At 43.4% G+C, this 16,351-nt stretch overlaps 3 protein-coding genes and 1 long non-coding RNA gene across 4 annotated transcripts in view; 3 read left to right on the top strand and 1 right to left on the bottom strand.

Annotated features, from left to right (window-relative positions):
* Positions 1-1,522, top strand: part of LOC107187402 (cyclin-G-associated kinase) — a 4,680-nt gene extending 3,158 nt beyond the window's left edge. The window contains 2 exon segments of the mRNA XM_015575504.1: positions 1-975; positions 1,047-1,522. The exon segment at positions 1-975 is cut by the window's left edge and continues 10 nt beyond it. Of these exon segments, the coding sequence (XP_015430990.1) occupies positions 1-975; positions 1,047-1,154 (1,083 nt within the window). The 3' untranslated portion in view covers positions 1,155-1,522.
* A 1,184-nt stretch (positions 1,523-2,706) lies between these two features.
* LOC107187329 lies at positions 2,707-7,951 on the top strand. The gene is made up of 7 exons (XM_015575402.1): positions 2,707-3,159; positions 3,225-4,246; positions 4,322-5,189; positions 5,658-6,007; positions 6,203-6,575; positions 6,648-6,718; positions 6,808-7,951. Exons 1-7 carry the CDS (start codon positions 2,707-2,709, stop codon positions 7,769-7,771), a joined length of 4,101 nt encoding a protein of 1,366 aa, XP_015430888.1. The 3' UTR covers positions 7,772-7,951.
* Positions 7,952-9,486: 1,535 nt separating this feature from the next.
* On the bottom strand, positions 9,487-11,419 carry LOC107187383. Its single transcript, XR_001516210.1, has 4 exons — positions 11,381-11,419; positions 10,036-10,131; positions 9,786-9,925; positions 9,487-9,723 (listed from the first exon to the last, which is right to left on the bottom strand). It is a non-coding gene; the product is annotated as an uncharacterized LOC107187383 (long non-coding RNA).
* Positions 11,420-12,116: 697 nt separating this feature from the next.
* On the top strand, positions 12,117-15,921 carry LOC107187364 (kelch-like ECH-associated protein 1). The gene is made up of 7 exons (XM_015575442.1): positions 12,117-13,000; positions 13,623-13,928; positions 14,006-14,170; positions 14,247-14,914; positions 14,988-15,236; positions 15,313-15,611; positions 15,684-15,921. Exons 2-7 carry the CDS (start codon positions 13,632-13,634, stop codon positions 15,872-15,874), a joined length of 1,869 nt encoding a protein of 622 aa, XP_015430928.1. The 5' UTR covers positions 12,117-13,000; positions 13,623-13,631; the 3' UTR covers positions 15,875-15,921.
* The last annotated feature ends 430 nt before the right edge of the window (positions 15,922-16,351 follow it).

The raw sequence follows: 16,351 nt of genomic DNA, 5'->3' as shown, positions 1-16,351 counted from the left end.
GGAATGCCGGACACCAGTACCTTAAATACTCCGCAACCCGCAGCAGCGAACCCGGGATTGGATATATTTTCGAACTCTAGTCAGAACGATAATGATCTCTTAGGGGGTTTTGGTGTTTTTACCCAGGAAGCGAAAAACACCGCGGCGACGGTCAACGATCCTGCTCCGAATGACTTGTTGTTCGGACAGGATCGGTCAGCCAGAAAAGAGAACAGTAGTAATAATCTAAATATGAACGACTTGTTCTTCAATCAGGCTCAGTCCAACGTCAAGCAGGAAGTCACGGACTTCTTGTTCGATCCTCTCGCTGGGAACACCGCGAACAATCTTCTGGGAGGCATGCAGAACTCCAAGTCTAACCCCATAAAGTCTCCAAACGTCGAGGAGAGCTTCCCACGGAACTCCAGTGTTCCAAACTTCGCGGCCCCGAGCAAAGATACGTTCGCCAATCTTGCCAGTTCCTTGGGGGCTGGTCTGACCTCCAGTTGGAACGGTACACCGAGGAACTCGAATACACCTCAATCCGCTAGTCCAGCCCCGGCTAGCACGCCGATTCACTCCAGCCCTAGCACGCACAAATCGAATGCAACCAGCGAACCAAGCACCGTGAACGCGGACTGCGGTGCGCCTGGCAATAACAAGTCGGCCAAATCCAGCGGAGACGCTTTCGAGGATCTGCTTGGTAGCCAAGGATACAACTTCTTTAGCTCGAGGAAAGCGGAGAAAGACAGTCCCAAGACAATAAATCAGATGAGAAAGGTGGAAGCTGCCAAAACAATGGATCCTGATCGGATGAAAATAGCCGAGTGGACGGATGGTAAAAAGGGCAATTTGCGCGCGCTTCTTTGCTCCTTGCACACCGTTTTGTGGCCAGAGGCTGAAAGATGGCAACGATGTGAAATGCATCAGCTGGTAACCTCTGCGGATGTTAAGAAAGCGTACAGGAAAGCTTGCTTGGCTGTGCATCCTGATAAGGTAATACTGGTTGCATTAAATGGAATTTAATTTCAGTCTGAATGATGATGTTTCTCTGTTTGTGGTTTCAGCAAGCGGGAACACCCAACGAGAATATAGCGAAACTGATTTTTATGGAACTGAATAACTCCTGGAGCGTGTTCGAGAACGACGCGTCGCAGCAGAATCTATTTAGTTAATTCCGATGACTGTTACCTGTTACAGAAAATAAAATCTATGTCCACGATTATGAAGGTAGTTCCTAGCGGAAAAGAACCCGAGAAACATTATGTTTATTAATTGTAAGACAACTCCCGTGTTACATTCCAGCTAATGTTGTCTTAGCTGTAGCGACGATGAAAAAGAAAACGTTTAACGGATTTATAATAGCGAAGGCAAGGTTCAATTCAAAGCTGCATTTTGAATGGCTACTGTGTATACATGCATCTTTATCATATAAAGCCTTGTAAAATCACTTACTCTATTAAGCGTACTGCGGCATAAACATATATGTATATAAGGCATATGTAAATTAAGGAAGATTCCAAATATATATAAACATATTTTCCGGCCAAATCGTTTAAGCCCTTTCACGTTCCACAATTACCTTTACTAGAAATTAACCCAATGTAAGTTCAAGGTTTAGATGTATTGAACATTATTTGAATTTAACCGTTAACTCCATTTTACTATAATTAGACCGCAGAGTTTACTACATGTCAATATAATAGGAATAATTTTATTTCAGCACTCGAAGCAGTGAAATTCTTAACGAAATAAATAATTGTTCATTTCTGAGAGAAATTTATTCGGAAAAAACACGAAATTACGTAAACATCCGCAATCTGTTTGGGGAAAACTGAAAGTCGAAAAGTGGCGGCAAGAGGCACGCATAACCCCACATATATGTATACACGTAGAGACATGGTGTCTGCGCGAATAGTGGCTGTGGGGTGAAATTTTAAGGGAGGGGCTGCTCGGAAATGGCTGTTGTACACGGGGTAGGACGTCCAGAGGAGAGCAACTGACGACGGTTCGTCCCTGTCTTCCACATTGACCAATTGACATTATTTTACGACAATTGATACGGTTACCTAATCGATAGCTATTATGTGGCGGTTAAGACGCAATCCTCGGGCTCTCCTGCGCCCACCCCCAGATCTGCGGCATACGAATCGCCTTGGTAAAAGGTAAACTCTCTCTTTTCATGTATTCTTCGCGTTTTAGTGAAATGAATCTTTCGTTCGAGAATTCGTCCGATTACGTGCAAACGCAATACACACGCGTGTGGAAAACTGTCGTGAGAACAATGTAAAGGAAAAGTGAACCGTTGGAAACGGATAATCGCGACCGAAAGTATGTGAAAAAAAAAAGCTGTCTCCACCGTAGACACGATTCCTTTTTTCGCTTGACCAAAACGTTTCACGATGGTGCCTGTTTATATGAAATTACTGAAGAAATGTGATTGATTTACAAGAATGCGACGGTGATTTGTAACATGTTCAGTAATAACAATCACTGATGCATATAGTTGTATATATGTGTATATATATGTATATATATATATATACATATCTATATATATATATATATATGCATAGTTACTCATTGTACATATATATGTATATACATTGCATTTACTTGACAACATAGATTTTACTCTTGCTTTACTTGTTCTTATAGATTAGAACCCTACATAGATGATGTGAGTCAGAAAAGCTAAGTGAACAAGGAAGTGTAGAAAGCCCGAAGATGTTTAGCTCCAGTTGGAAAGTAGCATTTCTCCTCTCGCTGGGAATTTCATTCTGGTCGATAGCCAACTGCACAACAAATATCACCAGATCTGCAAGAGCTATCAGTGGAAGACTACGCTCGCCTTACTCATCATGGCGCATCGTGCTATGTTTGACACAGTCTCAGAGTTCATTCAAGACAGACATTCAAACATCATGGGACGATGCAAGACTGAAATCGTCTCACGCAGACATGAATGTGTCCTACATAGAGGCTCCACCAGCAACAGATGCGCATTCCTATCCTCTGTCGTTACTGAATAAATTCTGTACTGAAATTAAAGGTGGAAAGACAGTACTGAGCCTGATCATCGGGGGAGGATCAGCAGCTAGGTTTCTCATGACAGCTGCAGCTGCTTTGAATCTTCCAGCTTTATGGCTACCATTTACACACGAAGACTTTCTACGGCAGGTCTGTTCGAATTTATTTCTATTTTCTATGGAAATTTTCATTTAATCGGTCAAATATTCTTACAGGGGAACCTTGGACAATTTGAGAGTCGCATAGGCTCTAGTACAAAAGAAGTGGGAGCAGCTGCTGCTGCCTTGATGCACAGAGCAAACTGGCATGCGTTCACTCTTCTCATAGATACCACGTTACTTCCAGTGACTCATCTATTGCAATCGAATCTGCCAACTCTGACACCCAGAACGATCATCCATCTTCCAACCAACGACAAGACCCTGAGAATGAGACTGAGACGTGTGGCAGAGGAAGGAGGCAGTGGAGGTGTTATAGTGATGGGTTGCGATCTGAGCAACGCTCGAAGGATACTCGCTGCAGCTAGTAAATTCGAGATGCTTGCCGGAAGATTTCTGTGGCTTTGGTTGGACCTCAAAGCAGAATTGAGACCCAACGAACCGAACATTATCAGCTCACACATTTTACACAGCTCAAGAGCAGCGATTGCAACGAATCCAGAGAATCCTGTGCCAGGAGAGATCGTCAACAGAAACACGAATCTCGTAGCCGAGAGCCAATTGACAATGAACGTTTTACCGAGTTTATTAAACGATATACATCGACTGCAGGAGTACAGATGGCAGAACGGTCATACTATGTCCAAACGAGAAGACAGGGGCTTCAATTTCGACGACGACGAGGAGTTCGTAACGACCGACAAAGAACTGAACTCGAAGGACTTCATGCCGGTCGGTATGCTCGCGCTGAGACCATCCGGTATAAAGTTAATGGACGGCGACACAACAATATTATCTAGAATGATAAGGGAGACTTCACAGGCGTTGGACGAGACGTTCCTGGAAGTGAAGTCCAAACTGAGTCGTTTACGGGATCTGCAGCTAGAAGACAACTTCGTACCAGATTGCCTTCCCGATAGCAGAGCCAAGTTTCTAAATAGCGAAGTAAGGAGAAACGTTTCCAAGACATTGACACAGAAACTTCGAAGATCCATGGGCCAGCTGTCCAAGGACAAAGCAAAGTTCCAGTTACTAAACCTGCAGGCTGTAAGATTCTCTGGGAACAAGACTCAACTGAGGTACGCACAGTCTCTTTCTTATAATCCAATTAACAAACATACAGGTAACCTAACTTCAATCTCTTGATCTAAAAGGTGGACCAAAGTGGGAACTGTCAAAGGTGGAAAAGAGGTTCACCTAGAGACAATAATTTGGCCAGGCGGTGGAATAGTACCAGCCTATCTGGAACAGGGTGGTGAAAAGATAGGCATGCCCATGTACCGTATAGTGACAGCACTCGCGTCACCCTTCACGATGGTAACGAACCTGCAAGAAGGTCTCTGTCTCCGAGGAATATTCTGCCGTCAAGAAGACACTCTGATGTGTTGCTACGGTCTGAGTATGGACCTGATAGCTCTGGTGTCCCGTGAATTAGGGTTCCGTTATGATTTATATCTAGTGAAGGACGGCTTGTTTGGAAAGAGGAACGGTCGTAGCGGCACGTGGAACGGTATAATGGGGGAGCTAGTCTCTGGTAGAGCCCAATTGGCGTTCGCACCTCTAAGTGTATCCGCTCACAGAGCTGAAATTGTAGACTTCACCACGCCGTACTTCTTCAGCGGAGTAAGCTTCCTGACGGCGCCAAAGCGTAAATCCGAGATATCGTTGTTCGCGTTTCTCTTTCCGTTCAGCACCGAACTGTGGATCGCGGTGTTCACATCTTTGAACTTCACCGCGATCGCGGTGGCGTTGTACGAATGGTTCAGCCCGTTCGGTCTGAACCCGTGGGGCAGACAACGAAGCAAAAACTTCTCGATCGCGTCAGCTTTGTGGGTGATGTGGGGTCTCCTCTGTGGTCATCTGGTCGCTTTCAAAGCGCCGAAATCCTGGCCTAATAAATTTCTAATCAACATTTGGGGTGGTTTCTCGGTGATATTCGTCGCCTCGTACACGGCCAACATAGCTGCCCTGATCGCTGGCCGATTCTTCGATCCGGCGGTGATCAACTATCACGATAAAAGCGTGAGTATCATTGACAACCGAGTTCTATCCGCTACCATAGACGAGGTATAGGAGTAAACAGTTCCAATGTATTTTTTCGGCCCAATTTTCTGGGGCTTCATTTCCATTTTAAGGTCATTACCCACCGCAGATTCACCGTTCTGGTAACGTAGAGGTCGCTAAAATTACAGGCTTTTTAAGGCGTAGGTTTAGTGGGGCCAACAAGATGAAAAGTCTATTCTTATACCTCGTCTGTGGTACCCCTAAACTCGGCTTCGCTAGGTGAAAAAAAAGAAGAGCCTCTAACTACTTGGTACCAGGAATTACTGAAATTTATGCCAAATTAACATTCGGTTTAACATTAATTTCAGTACTTGAAATAAATTTACCAAGTGGTAGGAGCCTTTTTTCCTTGTGCCACTTTTTCCCCTAGCGGAAGCTGAGTCTGCTCATGAGGGTACAGATAAATTGATTGATTTTCCGTTGCAGTTACTGTTGCAAAAGGTTGGCGCACCGAGGGCATCCGCGGCCGAGTACTATGTACAAAAAGCGAACCCGGAATTGTGGTCCCACATGTCCCGATACTCATTGTCGAACGTCGCCGAGGGCGTGGAAAAATTGCGAAACGGTAGCTTGGATATTCTTATAGCAGATACTCCTATTTTAGACTATTACCGGGCAACAGACGACGGCTGCCGTTTGCAAAAGATCGGGGACACGATCAACGAGGACACGTACGCGGTTGCCCTCGCCAAGGGGCACCCATTGAAAGAGAGTATATCGAAAGTACTGGCGAATTACACGAGCACAGGGTTGCTGGACATTTTGCAAGAGAAATGGTAAAGTACACGGCAACGGACCCTTTTCGATGATCCGTTCAAACTAGAGGTTCCGACTATTGATAAAGTTATTGATGAATTTTAACAATTTATCGAAATGTAATCGATATAGCGTTGAGTATCAATGAGATATCGATAATCAATAGTCGTACCTCTAGCTCAAACTTCAATTTACAATATGCTTTTACTTTGCAGGTACGGTGGGTTGCCGTGTATCAGGGGTAGAGGAGGTATAGACGTGGGTTTCGAGCACGAGCAAGGAGGTCAACCGAGACCTCTGGGCGTGGCCTCCGTGGCCGGTGTGTTTTGTCTGCTCGGGATGGGTGTGGTACTTGGAACAATTATATTGGCGGGAGAACACTTGTTCTACAAGTACACCCTGCCAAGACTGAGACGCAGACCGGAGGACTCGATATGGCGTAGCCGTAACGTGATGTTCTTCTCCCAGAAGCTGTACAGGTTCATCAACTGCGTGGAACTGGTGTCACCTCACCACGCCGCGCGGGAGCTTGTCCACACGGTCAGGCAAGGGCAGATCGCGTCACTGTTCCAAAAGAGCGTCAAGCGAGTAAGTGCCCCCACGTTTTCCCACCCAGCCACCCCTCTCTCGACAAATATCTACAAGGAGACCATGTTCCAGAAGGAACACGAACAGCGTCAGAGACGCAAGAGTAAGGCTCAGTTCTTCGAGATGATACAGGAGATCCGAAGGTAACTCTATCCCGTTAAAATTGTGCACAGAGTTACCGACCGAGCGAATGATTGAGACTAATCTTACCGACACCCCGTTTTCTGTACAGAGTCCAGCAAGAGGAGAAGATCGAAACGGTGCCCGAGGAGCAACCGGGAGTATTAACAGTGAAAAAGGAGGAGAAAGCGCCGAAAGGAAGGGAGAGGAGTCGAAGCAAGAGTCCTCTGATGCCACGGAGCCCGAAGAGGTCCGAGAAGTGCAGAAGTTCGACCAATCTGTCGGGCTCCCGACTGGGTCTGTCTCCGGTCAGTTCGGAGACGCCGATGAAACCCAGAGAGTTTACTCTGAGCAGTACAAATTTAAGAGCGAGAAGTCCTCTGGAGACGGTCGGTCGACGATTGAGCCACGGCGATGGTGGTTCGCCGCCCCCGCGTCTGGGCTCCCACTTCGGCGGTAGTGCGACATTAAGACCGTTGGCTCCGACCAGGAGCGACTCTGTGAGCACCACAGCTGCTAGCAAGGGTGAACATCCCGGTGGCGGGACGTCAACGACACCAAGGTACTCTAGGAGTCCCGCGAAACGGGGACAATCATTCCCGGTGTTTGCCACGTTGAGGCCACCGCATTCGGCGGGCCATCATCATCATCATCAGATGTCCAAGAGTCCGTTGCTCTCCCCGAACAACGAGCTGACCTCAGCCATCGGCCGGAAGCTGTCACGCGAATGGGGCTCCGGCACCATAGATGTCACCAGGTCCTCAGAGGCGGTCAGCGGTGGCGCATCCACCTACACATTGAACCAGGAGATGACGCTGTCGTTGGAGCGTCCGTCCCACGAGAAGAAAAACATCCAGGACGACACGTTGCCGATCAAGAAACCTATACGTCGCGCACGCAGCCACGAGAACCGAGACACCAGCAAACTAATGGCCGATCTACCCTCGCCAAGGCTGACCGTCCAGCCGGTGGTGGGCGGCCGATCGGTAAGCGAACGAACGAAAAAACAGCTGGAGTCCGAGCTGAAAGCGATTTTAACCGCCAGGGCGCATCATCGCGACCTGCATCCCCCTTGATAGACAGACGTGCCGTCGCTTTGAGTGTTCTTGAAAGCATCGGCCGCTTCGGGGATGATCGTTGCCTCTGAGGGGCTTTGATTTAAGCAATATCAGATTTATAGGTCAATTTGTAGAGGAATCAGACAATTTATGCGAAAACAAAAAACGGCAAAAAAAATGTTTTAAAGAACATACATACACTCATGGGGGGTCATGTAATGACAACAGAAAGGAGATTCACACAAGGGGGGAGAGGGGAATCTCTTTGTCTGTTCCTGTTGTTGCGTACATTGATAAATTATAACGATTAGGATAAAACAAAAAATGTTGGTTAAGAAGAAAACGGAAAAAAAAGGCGCTGTAAACTTTATAGTAGAGATGTCTCTTTAACGAGTAGCGGAATACTTGGAACACCACGAGTACTAAAATATTTTCTTGTTGGCATTTTAACTCTACATCCAACCGTCAGCCTGGGTGAGTCTCTCTTCATTGTACAATACGATACAACTGTAGGTAAACAATCTCGCGTGTGCACTGCCGTATTTCTCAACTTTCTTTCCGGTCATTCGTTTCACACACACATGCACCCGTTCTTTTTTTTAGTTCCACCAGGAATCCAATGATCCTGATCGTATCGACTCCTGTACACTTGTGATCATCCTGAGCCGCCGTATTATAGGTTTATCACCGGCAGATTTCAGGACTACTTTTTATTCATGAACACACACGGAGGCATACCCTGAAAACAAAGAAGAAGTTGAGGAAGAAGTACTTGCTGAATTGGATCGCGCCCATACTGCCACTTTACTGTTAGTGATTCTCGCGGACATGAGAGAGACTCGCTGAAACAGGTTTACGGCGTAGAATGACCACTTATTTGCATACAAAGATATAAGTCGCCCATATCGCCCCAAATTTTCTGAGGGTTGAACACGCGACGAAGGAAAGTTTTAACCGATCGTGTCACTCTTTTGTACCGATCGCGGGGGGAAGTCTCGCGATCAGCAAACACCGTCGCGATTTCATTGTTCATAACTTCATCGCCACTGTTCCAAAATGGAGGAAAGTAATAGGGGAGGAGACAACGATCCTGGGATCGTGTGTGTTTGCTGTATCCGTAGAGAAACGTATATTATATCCTTGGTCGGTTTGTTAGACTGATAAGACGAGTGACGACTTTGTCCCAGGAATTGCATTCGCGCGCGCGCGTGCGAAACATCGTCGGAATTGAAGAAGGGAAGAGGAAACAGTAGATATTGTCGGATTGATGTTCCGTGTCCCGTTTTCTGTTTCTCCTCCGACGAGGGGACGTGGTCCCCCCACAAGAGGACGTGGTTCTCTCAGGAGGAAGCGTGGTCCTCCCACAAGAGAACGTGGTCCTCCTCGTTTATCGCTCGTCCCGACGAGGGTGATTCCCTGAAAGTCTCTCTCACTCTCTCGTTTGATCCTGGGCTATCCCAATCCTAGAACTGTGTTAGCGTGAATGTGGTGGGAACTAAATTATAATTTTAAATGGATTCATATGAGCGAGGCCTTAGGAATTAGTCGATCCGCCCAAAATTCTTTACTTGAATAGCGTTTAACCGTAACTCTGAGCAAACTTCTCTATATTACTATTGCGCGTAGAATGTAGGCGTTTAGTTTCCATAGTTTCACGGTAGACTATTGTATTTGGGCTTGTCCCGATGGTATTCCTCAAAGTGTCTCTCGACGACGACGAGTAGGCTCTCCCGGTGAATGTACGCTCGCGTGACGATCAATCTCTGTCTGTCCAACGAGGCGACGGATTAAATGTTTTCTCTCGAAATTGAGTTCCCGTTCTGCTGTGTAATTCTACAGACACGAAAACGTGACTGTTACCGATGAAAGTGTCCTGAATATAATTGCACTCTGCTCGTTGATTTTTCTCTTTTTTGGCATTCCAATCCTCGTGTATGTGTATACGAGATTTTTTTTGTTATCTGACGGATCTGTTGAAAGTATAACATCCTAATTGCGCATTGATAAACAAGCAGCGTGGCTCATCAATTACCTGGTATTTTTGATTCGTTATCTTGTTGATGTAGAGCACGTTGGCTTGCTTGCTTGCTTGATTCCGTTCGATTGTGTTGCAATTGATTCAGGAGGTAATCAAAATACAAATATAGGGGGCCAGTTTAGTGTCACCCGAGCCTAAATAAATCAAAGATAGACTTATTATATTACTTGTAGCCGTAATTTTTTGATAAGTGGGTTCCGCCAATAATTTAGTTCAGTAGTGATCATATATTATATACACATACCAGATGTATATGTTCTTTTTGCGATTCGTTCCGGGGTGTATAAAAGAAAATTTGTCTTCTGAACGTCCTTGTACATACATGTCTTCTACTAGATACCTGAAGAGACATTATTGCACTGAATTAAAGGTCGAGCCCCCTATTTCATTGTGCGCCAACAAGAACCTGTACAGTTGGAATCTTGTATGGAAAGATTAGAGCAAACACCTTTGTTTGACCATACTTCTATTCTTGCTAGCAAATCAAGAGAAAAACGATACACAGATTATTGCGAGGTAAAGATCGGCCTATTTAACATAAGAAGAAAAAAAAATCACTTTGTTGACGATGTGGCTATTTAATTGAGTTACACTTGTAAAAAGTGTTAAACATTTCAGTTGCTCTGTTCTTTCCACTAATTGAATTGGTATCGCCAAAGTGCTGGCAGTAATTTTGAAGAAAGCAATTAATGCAACCAGTTGCTGCTTTGATACAAGTCTAAACTAAATTTTTGCTATTCAGTTCTTACGATTAGAAGTAACTAGGTCGTAAAATATTATTATTAGCATCATATTATTAGCCATAATATATTAATTCCATCTCTAATGGCAATAAGATTATTATATACTACAAAGCACTGCCATAATTTCAACTAAATGTTACATTGATTTCAAAATCCTGCCAAATAACATTACTACCACATACCAAATCTAATAATGTTTTGCAAGACAATTTACTTCAAACTTCCAAACTTCATTGACAACAATCAACTATTGCATATACATTGTGCATACTAGTAAAAAAATGACTTCTAATTAGGGAAGAATGTTTCATTGTTTAAGTTTATGACTGAAACAAAACATGAAACAAGGCAGCTGAAAGTAGAAGGAACTCGATCATTGGATTCTATGCATAGAAACTTTTGATTGATTCGTGAAACAAAGTTCCCCCATTTGCAACATGTATATTTTCAATGACCATAGCTATGGAACTTTACAATACATGGATCAGACAAGTGATCATAAGCTTTTGGATTGCATAGAATTTAATGCTCAAGGCTCATCGATTAAGAACATAAAATCCTATTATCATTGACATCACATATTGCATCGATTCCCTTTAACGATGGTATATTTGTTTTGATATCGCACTTTTATTAGTCATCTGATTACATTAAAGTTGCAAAATTTGTCTCCCACCAGTCTTGACTCTGGCAACCAGAGGCACAACGTATGCAACTTTAATGAAATAGTAACTATTGTAGATTACAATGTAGAAGAAAACATATGTAACCGAAACAATCACGAAAATTCTGTTATCGCGGTGACTTGTTGGCGTACGGTATTAGGTTAGGTTCCTCGTAACCTACCTCGTCTCTCTTGTTACGCCTACTATTATACTGTTATTGTTGAAAACTCCATATTAATAAGAAATAAATATATTGTCTCAAAACTCTCAGCATCCTCAATCCTGTGCAATATGAACTAGTACTATACAGTGTGAAAAATCCTCTGCATCAACAATACATTATATATATTACATACATTTTACTTATTATCTTAATCTATATATACTATACATACATAAGTTCTATCGAAAATGATCTCTGGCTAAAACAAAAAAATGAATTAATGCAGAATCACTAAGAAGCAGTGATGATTTACATTATAATAGCAATAATGACTATTTTATCACGGTACATATTTATCTAGTTCCCATAAATTCCAAACGTAATCGTCATTTTACGACCGTGTTATCGCGTTAAATTTGCATAAATAAATTTCAATGCCTTAATAGCATTCAAAATTTCAACGGTGTAACTGAATCATTAAACAACCGATAATTTCGACAGCTGTTAAATGACGGAGTCAAGAGTATCAGGAACGCTGATTACTCATGCCTAGCACAGGATAATCTATGAACCCGAAATGTATATTTACGAGTGCCGTTCCGACCATAACACCATGGCAGTACTAACGACATTTTACATTCACCAAATTAAGTCCCGAAAATTTGAATTTTATAGGTACAACTTCAAATTATCGCGTAGCTACTAATTCGATCGATGAGATAAACCAGACCCTACACCCGTCGTGTATCCTACCGAACGATCTACGAATCGAACCGTGGCGATGTTGAAAAAAGTCACCGGAACCAGTGGTTCAAAGGTGCAAAGAAAATGAGCAGCCTGAAAAGTACAGAGTCAACGCGCGACGCGATAGCTACGAGGTTCATCGAGCAGAGCGAGCGAACCAAAAGAATTTGCAAGTCATTCGCGTCATCTACGATCACGAGTGCTGTTTCACGGTCGAACTTTCGTTTGTGTTCGGGTTTCTCGCGTCTCTGCAATACACCTTACCCGTTGTTAAAGAATCAACCGCAGCCTACCATCATCGACAGTTAGTTTACGTTAATTATCGTTTCCCCCGTCACGTCCGCGACGTTTTACCCGTCTTCTTGGTGTTCGATTCATTTGTCTAAGAGCCTATATATCAACTATGGGTGGACGCTGATCAAGAATAGGGAAACAGTCGTTGTCGACTTCGTTCAATGTGTTAACGTGCCCAGCGAGAGACGCCGTGCATGACAATTTTCAAGAAAATAAGGGAAACAAGTTCTCACGCAGGCTGCAACGACCGAAAACAAGTATACAAAGTACACTAACGCTGGTCCTCGGGCGAGGGATAGAAACTGTCAGTGTCCCATAATCTCGTTGAGAGTGACACGTGCGTATGGTAATTCCGTGGTGGTTTGACGCGTACACACACTCTTCGAAGCACCGTGGCGAACCTAACGTGTGTATACGTCTGATACCGCGCGTCATAGTGAAATATCAGTGAATGAATCGTCGAATTATGATCCTTCGGTCGCACCTCTATCCCCCCTCCTAATTCGATTCACTTGGGGAAACTTGACACGGGCGACAAAAGCTCCTTTGGTGATTTTTCATTTTCGTGGACTGTCAGGGAGCTTTCTCTCGGTCGTTAAGGTGAGTACTGACACTGTAGCCTAGTGTCATAATTATTATACTTTGGAGGCTTTCAGGTCTAAGCTGTGTTTTTGAAAAATTGTACAAATTTTTTACCAGTAGCTAGCTTTATCGGAGATAGAATGATACATTGATATTAATGTGTGTCGCATGGTGGTTTGTTGTAACAGTGTACTATGTCCATGAAAATGTGGTAAGAATTATTATGCTGTAGTTACAGTTGCAGATTCTTTTAGAAGGATGCAACGAGTAATGCTTTCTGAGTATTTTAAAGATATCAGGAGAATCTATGATGTCAAGGATAGTACAATATATCAGTGGAGACATGAACTGTTGGTCAAAGAGAAGTCAGTACAGGAAGATAGAAGAAATATATCCATTTAACCAGCATGAAACACATTACTATCAGAATGTCATTTGACCCCTACAGAAGCTAGCTATGATTTTCCCAAGAAGACACAGCTTGTATCGAAATACTTTTAACGAACTTTGTGCTACTTTCTGGAAAAACACTGCAAATGGGTGTTAATCTCTTTATCAATGAATTAGCTAGTCATTCGGTAAATAAATTGTGTACACTGTTTCAAGGGGATCTCTTATTGTAACATTCACTCTGTTTCAGTTTATTTTAATGGATGAAGACGCTTGTCACGCGAGAAAAGAAGCTCGGAGTAGCTTCCGGAATCCGAATCTCGGATCCAATTCGTCCTTTATGTCACCCGGCGACGACAAGGATTTGGAGGGGACGGAGAAGCATGGAGACCTCGGGGACATGACATTCTACATGACCAATTACATTAAGGATGCTATGAAGATGATGTTTATAATGCGGAGCCATCATATGCTCACCGACGTCGTCTTGGAAGTGGGCTCGGAACTGTTTTATGCTCATAAAGTCATTCTAGCCGCTGCGAGTCCGTATTTCAAGGTAATTCATATGGTAATGGGAACAGAGAAGGTGTAACAAATAAATGAAAGAACGTACTATTTAAATTAATGTTACAGGCAATGTTTACAGGGGGCTTAAAGGAATCGGAAATGAACAGGGTGAAGCTTCAAGGTGTCTGTCCGACTACCATGGCACGTCTGATGTATTTTATGTATACTGGCCAAGTAAGGGTCACTGAGATTACAGTGTGTTCGCTTTTGTCAGCAGCCACTATGTTCCAGGTATGTATAAACTGACAAAGTACATACTAAATTATACTATTCTGTACACTAATCATTGTATATATCGTCGTTGCAGGTTAGTAATGTCATAGATGCCTGTTGCGTTTTTCTGGAAAGACAGTTAGATCCCACGAATGCAATCGGAATCGCAAATTTTGCCGAACAGCACGGCTGTCATAGTTTGCATCAGAAAGCGAATCAGTTTATTATTCAACATTTTAGTCAAATATGTCAAGAGGAAGAGTTCCTCCAACTGTCGGCGATACAGTTGATAGCCCTAGTGAGAAAGGACGAGCTTAACGTGCAAGAGGAGAGGGAAGTGTACAACGCTGTCCTGAAGTGGGTGAAGTATAACGAGGAGGCAAGAGGGCCCAAGATGGAGCACATACTACACGCGGTTAGGTGTCAGTATCTGACGCCGAATTTTCTACGGGAACAAATGAAGAACTGTGATGTACTGAAGAAAGTACCCGCCTGTCGGGAATACCTTGCGCAAATTTTCAAGGACTTGACCCTGCACAAGAAGCCGATAGTTAAAGAGAGAACGCCTAATACTCGAAGAGTGATATACATTGCTGGTGGTTTCTTGAAGCATTCGTTGGACGTTTTGGAAGGATACAACGCGGACGAGAAGACTTGGACTCAACACGCGAAGCTAGTGGTTCCCAGATCCGGTTTGGGTGGAGCATTCTTGAAGGGAATGTTTTATGCTGTTGGTGGCAGGAACAATTCACCCGAGAGTAGGTAAGCAAATTGAAAGGATGGGCAACGGAAGATTGGACTCAAAAGGTAAAGAGAGCTTTCGTTGGATTCACAGATACGATAGCGATTGGGTCGACAAATACAATCCAGTCACAGATCAGTGGAGAGCCTGTAGTCCAATGTCGGTGCCGAGGAATCGTGTAGGTGTAGCTGTGATGGATGGATTGTTGTACGCTGTCGGAGGCAGCGCTGGCGCAGAATACCACAACAGCGTCGAATGTTACGATCCCGACATGGATACCTGGACTAACGTGAAGCCAATGCATATAAAAAGATTGGGAGTTGGAGTGGCTGTGGTGAATAGGTAATCGATAACAAATAACCCCAAAATATTGTAAAACTGAACTCCATTGTTTATACTGATCTTACTACTAAAACAGATTACTATACGCAATTGGTGGCTTCGATGGGACGAATCGACTCAATTCTGTGGAATGTTATCACCCGGAAAATGACGAATGGACAATGGTTTCACCGATGAAACGGAGTCGTTCAGGTGTCGGGGTAGCCAGTCTTGGTCAATACATATATGTTGTTGGAGGTTATGATGGTACTAGGCAATTGAATTCTGTTGAGCGATACGATACGGAGAAAGATATCTGGGAACTTGTTAGTAGTGTCACTATTGCCCGGAGTGCACTCAGTGTTACGGTATTGGACGGAAAATTATACGCGATGGGTAAGAAATTTCGAAGAATTACCAAGCTGGATTTACTGGTGCATTCAAATACTGAGCTAATGATTCTTTTAGGAGGATACGATGGAGAACATTTTCTAAGTATCGTCGAAATCTATGATCCTGCGAAAGATGTATGGGAACAAGGAGTGTCTATGACCTCTGGAAGATCGGGTCACGCGAGTGCAGTATCTTACTATCAATGTCCTATACACTGCGACCACTTAGATCACACTATATCGTTAGAGAAACCATCGCCGTCGTGATGCATATAACTCCTGTGCATCTGTTGACTTTAAAGAAATTGTTAACCAAGGAAAATTCATGAAAGAAGACAGAAAAAGAATGTCAGATCGAACACTTGAAGCAGTGAAAGAGTGATCTCTTTGTTACTGCAGACTGATTGTTATCATCTCCTCAAATGAATCTATGTTCCTGAGATGGTATACACGTCCTCACAGAACTTGAAGAATCTAATCATTACAACTATGATTTTATACTTCAGTGGACTAATGATTAACTTCCATTACAAAATAGGATTTAGTACAATGTTTTCTCGTTGAGATCACAAGGACTTAATCGTGTAAATATATTTGTATAGCAATGTTATTTTTGAAAAATTTTTATAGAACTCTCTTATTTGAACCACTGTATATTTGTAACATACTACTGAAATAATGTTGGAAAATATAGACACATGAAAAACTTTTTGAAATCTATCCTTTTCCCCGATATTTATAAAC

Source organism: Dufourea novaeangliae, unplaced genomic scaffold (genome assembly GCF_001272555.1).
Source record: "Dufourea novaeangliae isolate 0120121106 unplaced genomic scaffold, ASM127255v1 scaffold113, whole genome shotgun sequence".
Taxonomy (NCBI): Eukaryota; Metazoa; Arthropoda; class Insecta; order Hymenoptera; family Halictidae; genus Dufourea; species Dufourea novaeangliae.
This window is presented reverse-complemented; position numbering and strand designations above follow the sequence as displayed.

What these genes read in the sequence shown, in the direction of transcription:
- LOC107187364 (XM_015575442.1), top strand. Translation starts at nt 13,632, where the DNA reads ATGGATGAAGACGCTTGTCACGCGAGAAAAGAAGCTCGGAGTAGCTTC. An exon ending in CTGCGAGTCCGTATTTCAAG is followed by an intron (nt 13,929 to 14,005) that starts GTAATTCATATG and finishes TTAATGTTACAG; the next exon opens with GCAATGTTTACAGGGGGCTT. An exon ending in CAGCAGCCACTATGTTCCAG is followed by an intron (nt 14,171 to 14,246) that starts GTATGTATAAAC and finishes TCGTCGTTGCAG; the next exon opens with GTTAGTAATGTCATAGATGC.
- LOC107187329 (XM_015575402.1), top strand. Translation starts at nt 2,707, where the DNA reads ATGTTTAGCTCCAGTTGGAAAGTAGCATTTCTCCTCTCGCTGGGAATT. An exon ending in TCAACTATCACGATAAAAGC is followed by an intron (nt 5,190 to 5,657) that starts GTGAGTATCATT and finishes TTTCCGTTGCAG; the next exon opens with TTACTGTTGCAAAAGGTTGG. An exon ending in ATGATACAGGAGATCCGAAG is followed by an intron (nt 6,719 to 6,807) that starts GTAACTCTATCC and finishes TTTTCTGTACAG; the next exon opens with AGTCCAGCAAGAGGAGAAGA.